The sequence below is a fragment of the Eutrigla gurnardus genome (genome assembly GCF_963514095.1).
Source record: "Eutrigla gurnardus genome assembly, chromosome: 18".
NCBI classification, from domain to species: Eukaryota; Metazoa; Chordata; class Actinopteri; order Perciformes; family Triglidae; genus Eutrigla; species Eutrigla gurnardus.
The window spans coordinates 19,808,923-19,818,511 of record NC_139929.1 but is presented as its reverse complement, the minus strand read 5'-3'; the positions used below and the strand labels follow the sequence as shown (position 1 = coordinate 19,818,511).

Sequence of the window (9,589 nt, the reverse complement as noted above, 5' to 3'; positions counted from 1 at the left end):
AGAGAATGCAAGTTTAAGGCACTTTAGCTTGGGCTTCACTTTTCAGTACTGGAGTTCGCAGCCTGCGCATTAGCAAACCAGCAGATGATGCAGAAAGTTAAAACAATGTCAGTCAAGTCACAGTAAAATATTTGGAGTATTCTGTTGGGGAAATTAGAAAGTGCATTCTGTGCTGCAAGTCATCCCCTCCCTCCTCCCTTTCCAGGTTCAATCTGTTCTATCTAGGTGAGTACACAGGTCCTGCTTAAGTTTATAGTCAAGCAAAATTCCAATTCTGCGACAGATTGTATTGGCACCCCATTGAAAAAAGTAGGGTTAGATCAATGGACATTTCCTTTTAGAGGTGTGGAAAAGAAGGCTTGACTCCATCTATCCATTAACTATAATCACTTATCCTGTATTCAGGGTCGCTGGGGGCCTGGAGCCGATCCCAGCTGACGTTGGGCGAAGAAGGCATCCTGGACACGTCGCCAGTCCATCACAGGGCCGACACATTGGGTGTTATGTACTCGTTAGTGTAGAAGATCAACAACAGGGATGGAAAAGCACTGTAGTACTCGTTAGTGTAGAAGATCAACAACCCAGGCCATCCCTGGGGAGGGCCTGTGGAAGTGGTCTGGAGAGTGATGTATCTCCTCTGACCTGCTGGATCCACAGCAATGTTTCTGCTCGCACGAAATCTAGCACATTCATCTCTGGAGTGGCCTGCCCCTAGTGGCGGAGAGCAGGGACTGTTCATTGGATCACATTCACCAGTACCTTCCCATGGTTTTTCTTAAATTTGTTCTTAAGAAAGTTCCAAAGAAAAGGCTGTCAGATTCATGTGTTTATAAACCGCAGGACTTTGTACCTGTGCGAAAATAATTATGAACTGAGTAAAAGCAATGACAAATGATTTTGCATGAACATGTCCACTCAGTGTGTGCTGCGTGGTTCAGATCTGACCAGAGCCCAAACGAGAAAACATTGCTGAATGTCAGAATCTGTGTGAAAACTGCATGAGTGGGTTTGAAGACGACATTTCTTGTAAAGGTTTGGTGTCTGTAAACATTATCAGGAAAACCCAATGCAGTTGGCAAGCTAATGTTAGCAAGCTAACTAGCCAGCTGACGAATGAGTAAAATGTAACAACTTCATTCTTCTTTTTACAAACTCTCGTCACGGCGTAAGAAAAAAACATCACCAGATAATCACTCATTAACGGTGATTGTCCACTGAAGGGAGGGAACAGACTCATGCTGTGGTTTCTGAAAAAAGCAAAACAATAGAGTCTGATTAGGGGGCGTAAACAATATTTTATTTCATGACATAGATTGGTCCCAAACGGTTGACTCTATCTCAGAAATGGCCTGCAAGATTAGGGCTGATTTAAAAGCCCTGATCTTGAAGGACCATACCAGTCTAATTAACCAGCTGACCTGTTTAACCTTTGCTCACTGCCATTCATGAAACGGTGTGTAAAAACACTCTGGGACACTCTCACTCCTCAAGATGAGGAAGCATACTGGGAGAAGTTAGAAACCATTCATTTATAATGACTGTTGAGTTCCACCCTCTGAGTTGTCAATCTCAACAGAGCCGAAAGATACGTTGAATCCAATATGATTGCGCGTGGAAAAATAGTTCCTTACAAGAACTGAAATTCTAATTCCAATTCGAGCAAGAAGGAGGATTTTAACGACATGGTGAGTTTTAAGGAACACTGACAAATTTAAGGTACATTCTGTAACGTTTATTGAATAAACCAATGGACAATTATATTTATTAACCCTGGTATGGACCTTTAAATCATGGCGTTTGGAGCCATGAAATGCCAATTTTATAAATTTGGTCAGAAAAGTCAATATTTACTGGTGTGACATCAAATTACACTTATATTATTTAGGTTACAACTTCAAGAACATGTTTAAGTGTGCAGTTGCTCTTTAAAGTTCCCACGTGGCTTCTAGGGATGGCGCTTTGGTCAGAAAAACAGATCAAAAACCCCCCAAAATACTACATTGTTTAGCCCACGCTGCATATTTTATGTGCATCTTGAATTCAGGGAACTCTTAATGTATTCTTTATATAACCAGAAAGGTCCCATTGAGATAAAACATCTCTCCTGCCAGAAAGTCCCTGTCAAGAGCAGCAGCAACAAGTAAAAAGTTTCAGGGAATGATAACAGCACACTGCAATGGAAAGCTCACATTTACTAATGTCTTTAACAGTCAGCGAATGCAGCAGTAAGCCAGTTTGGAAGCGCTTCCCCCTCTGTTCATGGCATTGTTTCTCCTCTTCTCCTCACATTACTGATGACTTAATAATTATTTTCTTTGGTTTGAGTCTTGTGGAAAACTAACAACCCGTCCAACCTTCTCCACTGCTGGATCGTGTAGTGATTTCCGCATTTGCGTGCTCAAAATTCTCAGCTGCGTCAAGAGTAGAAAATGTAAAGCACTATACCGGAAGTATCCTTGTTTTCACCTAAATAAAAGCCTGCATTATTTTCTTCTGTAAAAATGAACGTATTTCACTCCCTAACAAATAAATGATAGTTGTGATGTATAGCAAGACAATGGAAAAAAGACAGAACATAAGTAATGCCTATTTTAATACATTAGTTTAAATGATAATAAGCATGGGCACCAGTCACCCACCTCCATATCTAAGACAAATATCATTCCAAAAATATATAATACTTACTTTAATCATTTTGGTAAGCCAAATGTCATCTTTTTATATGACATGAATGCTTTCTGAACCATGAATTTGGTTGTTTGACTGGCAAGTAATTGTGCAATTATTGAATCAGTCTTTCACTGTGTTCCAAATGGCATACTTTTTATTTTAGTTTAAGTACGTATGCAGACTTACAAAATGCATGCAATATGCATTCAATGGCGACAGAATACTTCCTACTTATCATTGCACCTTGAACTGTAACCCTTTTATTTCGCTGTACAGAGGATTTTGGGTCAGAATTCCATGCTTTCTCGGTATACTGAATTTCAAATATTATGTATTAGGCCCTACTAAATCTTTTTCTGACAGTAAATGGTGTGGTTTTATTTGTATTGGAACGCAGTGATTTTAGTGGCTGCTTTTATTTTGAAATATATCAGCGGAAGTGCTCTCCTTCGCTCGGAGTGTCTTCCTGCTGCTCTGAAGTTGTGCTGGAAGTTTACCTTTTTCAGGTTTGTCTCATGAGCTCAGTTGGTTTGAGCACTTTGAGAGTGAGATGAGCGGACAGGCGGTCCCTGCGGACTTCTCGGGACACATGCTGGACCTGGACGAGGACGAAGACCTGGAGGTTTTCAGTAAGGTAAAGAAAACACTGGCTGGAAATAAGGCGACAGCCACCGACTCTCAACAGCTCCATTGCCTTTCTTGCTACGTGGATTTGACCCCCGGCACTAACGCAACGTTACCCGCTTTAACTTTAACTTGCAGACGTTCACAATTCGAGTTGAAGTTTCCTGTAGTCCGTGTTGAATGTAGTGACTATTACTGCCGGAGAGAGGACGGAAACCACAACGTCCCGGATCAGCTGATGAGCTGACCTTAGGACCCGCCGGTCCTAGCTGCCTTTTAGTGGGAAGACTAGCGTTAACGAAATCCGTTCACTAACTGAAAAGTTAAACGTGTTTTAGTTTAGCTGCAAAACTATGCACCAGTAAAAACCTACTTAGCAGTTTTGTATTTCGCTGCAGGTCTCCGTTTTAAATTCGGCGTCGATCCAAAACCAAAATGAACACTCGCTGGATTCTGAACTCCTAGCTCAGGTTCACTAAGCGGATATAAACGGTAAAGTGAGTTGACATGGATTTTTGCAGAAGCTGAATTAAAAGAGAGACGATTTGTCGAAGGCCTGGAGTTCTTGTTCGTGGGTGATGTATGGCGCACGACGAGGCCGCGTTATATTGTGACATTTGTATGCAGTCTGGTGCGACACTCTGGATCTGATTCCTCTCGCGTTGGCTTTTTTATGTATTCAGAACTACATGCCAAGACCTCCTCGTGCCTCACTCACGGTTCCTTCCTCTAGATTCGAGCTAAACATTCGAGCCAAAGATCGTTTACACGAAGATGAATCACTCCGTTAAAGATATAGTTAGACGAGGTAGGCTGGAGTAAGATCTGATGCTTTAGTTCATTAAAGTCAAGCTGAAAGGAAAATACCCTTTTAACCAGTTTTGCTCACATCCCCAGTCATATTGTGCAACTATATTAAATAGAAATATCAAATCATTTCTTTGAATTTTTTATATAAAAATCCAATGTTTTATTCTTCCAGGAAAACACAACATGATGCGCTCTAGTACCAACCAATCATATCATGACACTCATTAATGGTGGGACTCGTCAGTCACCTCGATTCGATTATGACTTGATTATTAAATAACTATTAAACGATTCTCGTTGCATCACGATGCATCAATATTTTGCATTTAAATACATGGTTAATTTTTACCCATTTATACTAAACAATCATGGGAATTAAAACCCTTTTATTTCTTAAATTCTGTAACAAAGAAATCACACAATGAACTTCCCCCCTTTACAAAAGGCGTCGTCGATGACCACCACCGAACCTTTAAGGCCGGATTATGCTTCCGCGTAATGATCACGCAACGGCCAAGCAGTTGCTTGGAGACCGTGATGGTTCTGCGTTGGGTTTACGTGTCGAAATGCAATTCAATGTAACACCGGTAAAGGGCGCTATGTTTTTTGTAAAGACTGACCGACCGACCGAGACTCTTGACGTATATCGTCGTTAGCCATGTTACAGCGTATTTGTTTACTTTCCGGCTTTAAACGTCCACAATTTTTCAGAACAATGGTGTTTTATTTCTTTGTGCAAAAGCGAGAAGGTGCAAACAATAAAACGATGTGAAAACAATAAAAATAGCCTTTTAAAAGTTTAAATGGCGGTGTTTATGAGTGGAAACCGGATAGCGGTCTCCAGCGGATGTAGTTTAGCGGACCAATCACAGCCAATGCCGCTGCGTTGGTGTTGCGTTGGTGTTGCGTCGCCTCGACGCGCGTCTAGGATTTTTGGGAGGTGCACGTCAGGCCCTTGCGTTGGACGTAAGGGGGGTCCGCAAGGACGTAAGGGGTCCGCAAGCCCCCTTGCGTTGTGTCGACGCGGAAGCATAACTTGGCCTTTATTGTCTCTGGCACGTGGCTCTTGTTTGGAGCACATGCAACGGTAGCTTCCAGTCGTCACTAATATAAAGAGCGGTCACAATTACAAAGTTTGTCAGAGTCTGTCAAAACAGACTTCCGCAGGTTATTTCCACTGGACTCATTTGTCAGTGACTCCATTACTTTAGCTCTGGTGTCACTGTAAATCATTGATGCGGCTGCGTCTGTGAAAACTCTGAATAAAACTTGCCACAGACTATGAAATCTTTTTGGCCCTGACAGAGTTCGGTGCCGGCTTGGAAACAAGTGTCTGTTCAATAGTTTCCTGGTTGGGCTCAGCTGCTTTCCCCCGTAAGTTTGGGGTGGAAACGGGCGATATCTACTTTATACTGGTTTTACCATCAACTTCATAATCCAAAGTGTTCCCAGACATCAGTTTTAGAAAAGTTTTATTTATTTTCTCGGTCGCAGCTGGTGTGCCATCCTGTTAACAATATGCATGAATTCTGTTGTATTAATAATCGATCATAGACTTCCTTGCATTGACACTTTGGGCCCTAGTTTCGTGGCGCAGCGCAGGGTGGCGGAGCCGGCATAATGCAAGTTTCGACCCGCGCAGCCTTGCGCACGGTCAGTTTGGCAGTTTGGTGGATCGCCTGCGCCAAGATGGGTGTGGCGGCGCAGCAGGGGGAGGCGTCACAGATTCAGCTTGGCATAGCGGAAGTTTCGTGGCAAAAAGCCTCGCCGAGACTTCGCCGAAAGCCCGCCAGCTCCAACCTGGTCTCCAACCTGGCGCAAGGCGCAAATAAAGTCCATTCATTCAAGGCGAATCACAGCTGGCGGAGTGGAAGTTTGGCTGACGGTGTGCAGTGCGTACACATCACCGAGGCCTCACAGGCAGGTTTCCACAGTTCCAGGCACATTTAAATGCAATACATAATCACAACAAACACTATTTAATGCAACTAATTGAATCAACACGTGAATTTATATCTATATAGATTGTCCCGTCACATCTGACGTCAGATCAAAGGCGGATGGCACGCGTAACGGAAACTCTCGGACCAAAAACATCTCCCTCTCTCTCTCTCCTGTTTTTTATAATATCGGCATTGTTTATGATACGCGCGCACAGCGCGTGATGAGCGTGGTGGGAGCGGCGGCGCTGCTTCTGTTATCGGGTTGTCAAGTGACAGAACTTGCACTGAACCTCCCCTAACGCATTAAAGAGAGGAGAGGAGCTCATTTGATTGGTGAAGATCTGAATCGGCTGTATTAATCCCAGTCCACGCCTCGTCTCCTCCTCGTCTCCCACTCACGCCTTCTTCTCCTCCCTCTTTCCCACTTGCGCCGGTGGGCGAGACGGGAGGTGTGCCTGCGCTAGCCTGCGCGGTGCACAAAACTTGCAAAGTCCAGGCGGACACACCCCGTCGGCGTGGCGCAGGTGCGCTGTGCGCTGACTACGCCTAGTCTACGAAACTAGGGCCCAGTATCTTCAAATTGTCAACCAGCATGAGTGGGGTGAAGATTTAATTTGTCTAAGTGCTACATTCAATGTGATCCTCTCAAATGTGTAAATGCGGTGCGGGGTCTTCACCGCCGTCGAAGTGTCGGGGTGAAAATCCGTGAATAAATGTCTTCATTCATTGTGTTTGTGCTGGGCTTGTTTGAGGTCGGGGTGTGAACAAAGGGAGGTCTCAACCGAATGTGGAACAGAACCACAGCTTCAGACTCCGTGGCCACTTTATTAGGGACGCTGTGCAGTCTGATGCCCAGGACAACTGCTGTACTGTACATGAGCTCACCTCTGAGGCTTTTATGATGCCTATAATGTTTAGTTTTTTTGTTGACACTGTCATAGAGGTTTGGCATTGAGGTCATAGTTGGTGTTGTTGATCAACACCTGCCTCCCTTTGTGAGAGCAAAAAGTTTTCTGACTGCAGTGAAACTGTAGTGTTTGAAAAGGCAAACGGACCTCGATGGTCAGGGTGGTCAGGTTGCTGTTGACATTTTTAGCAAACGGCAAAATGTGCACCCCAAATAAAATGTAATATTTGTTGCGATATTGATATTTAAAGGTATTTGTTCCAGTCAGAGCCAGACAAGCTGTGTGTGTCACCTGGTTTAAAGACTACAGCGCTGCAAATGAAGTTGTTTTGACCGTTTGAGATGTACTACTAAAACTGTCTTGTATCCTGCAAAGCGAGTACAACAAACACACCAGTCAGTGACACATCAGGTTCACTATTACTATCAGGGTTCAACAGGCACTGGAGCTGGAAGCCACACGAGTGGGCAGCTGAACACTATTTGGGTTGTCAAAAAAAGAATGATACTCAGAAAATCGGATTTGGGTTCAGGTTCACAACTCTGATAAGGCTAAGAATGTAAACAACCCGATATGCTTACAATGCTAAAGTAATGGCGATAAAGTGGACTAGCACAACAAAGTTGGCGAAGCATCATAAAGGCCGACACCCCGATCTTTATGGGGAACTTAGGGAGTCAGTCAAGCCTCCCGTTTCAACATTTAAGTTTTAAATGGTTTAGTCTGTTAGGTAGCTAATGGCTAATAAAAAACAGTACCATTAATGGCGGAGCTAGGCAGCTAACGATAGCCCGTCTAACGTTAAGAGACGTTAATTTAACACAACGTGTGTCCGGAAAAAGTCAACCAGCAACAAGACAGAACCAGTAGCAGCCTGCTCGACCAACTCTATGTGATCAGCTATGTAAATATGATGTCATGTCACCAGAAACACAGGAAGTAAACACACTATAGCTAAAATACATTAGCATGGACCAGATCCTTGTTTACACTGTGGAGAAACCTGACTAACAAGAACGTTTTCACCAACTAAATCCAAGGTTTAACCTTCCTTCATAAATAATTTTATATACACAGAAATCCCCAAGCTATACAACACAAAAAACAATCAGAGAATTTGAACATTTGTCATATATACAATATATTCTACAGTTATGTTACTGTTTTCTTTTTAATTTTCACTTCGTCAGACAACTTTTAAAAGTGTTGTTATTGATGTTGTTTGTATTGTTCTGATCTTTATTTTAAAAAATGTGCCTCTTAATTTATTGTCATTTTCTCCCTGTGGTATCGAAAATGGTATCAAGTATTTTCCTGGGTATCAGTATTGAATTCCAAATTCTAGTATTGTGACAACCCTAGTCACTATATCAGGTGACTAAAAATGGCATCCACATTTTCACTTTCAGCGTCTGTTTACAGAGTAGGTGCGATGGCAATATCACAATTATTTCACTTTCAGTATAAAGAAGTGCTTGATCTTCATTAAGCCCTGATTATGCTTCCGCGTAGTGATCACGCAACGGCCAAGCCGTTGCTTGGAGAGAGTGATGGTTCTGCGTTGGGTTTACGTGTCGAAATGCAATTCAACGCCACACCGGTAAAGGGCGCTATGTTTTTTGTAAAGACTGACCGACCGACCGAGACTCTTGACGTATATCGTCGTAAGCCTCTTTATAGCCTATTTGTTCACTTTCCGGCTTTAAACATCCACTATTTTTCAGAACTTGGTGTTTTATTTCTTTGTGCAAAAGCGAGAAGGTGCAAACAATAAACCGAGGTGAAAACAATAAAAGTAGCCTATTAAAAGTTTAAATGGCGGTGTTTATGAGTGGAAACCGGATAGCGGTCTCCAGTAGTGATGTCCAAATGAAGCTTCGTGAAGCATTTTCTTTATTTTCTGAGCCCAATAGATGGCGCTCTCTGTTCAACAAAGGGTTGAAGGCCGATATATTTCCATTGCTTTCAACCCTTTGTTGAACAGAGAGCGCCATCTATTGGGCTCAGAAAATAAAGAAAATGCTTCACGAAGCTTCATTTGGACATCACTAGTCTCCAGCGGATGTAGTTTAGTGGACCAATCACAGCCAATGCCGCTGCGTTGGTGTTGCGTCGCCTCGACGCGCGTCTAGGATTTTTGGGAGGTGCACGTTAGGCCCTTGCGTTGGACGTAAGGGGGGTCCGCAAGGACGTAAGGGGTCCGCAAGCCCCCTTGCGTTGTGTCGACGCGGAAGCATAACTTGGGCTTTAGTCTACAGGATCTGCAGAAAGATCAGGTTTTAAATATGCTCAACAATTGCAAACTAAATTGATTATTAAAATGTTAACCTTCGTTAATCTTATATAACATGGCCACCCTCGGTAATATTGTACCAAATAGTCTAAATTATGTTCTTTCAAACAGACGCCTGGATGCACGTGCACCAGTTATGTTTAACTGCAACATTTTAAAATCACTAATTCAACAAATATTCACGTTTGTGTTTTCAATGCGTGTTTTTCTGTTTGCTGCCCATATTTGGTATATACAAGTAAAGCAAAGGCCGAGAATAATTTGGAAATATTTCACAATGGTTGCCAATGGCAACTTGGCCGTTACTGTCGGGCCCTTTCATACATGTAACTTTAATAAAT

The 9,589-nt window shown here is 42.9% G+C and overlaps 1 protein-coding gene across 1 annotated transcript in view; it reads left to right on the top strand.

The window, feature by feature from the left end:
- The first annotated feature begins 3,149 nt into the window (after positions 1–3,149).
- The window catches only part of snx7 (sorting nexin 7), a 55,897-nt gene continuing 49,457 nt past the window's right edge, over positions 3,150–9,589 (top strand). The window contains exon 1 of the mRNA XM_084033821.1: positions 3,150–3,304. Coding sequence (XP_083889947.1) covers positions 3,221–3,304 — 84 coding nt within the window. The 5' untranslated portion in view covers positions 3,150–3,220. The remainder of the gene's footprint in view (positions 3,305–9,589) is intronic.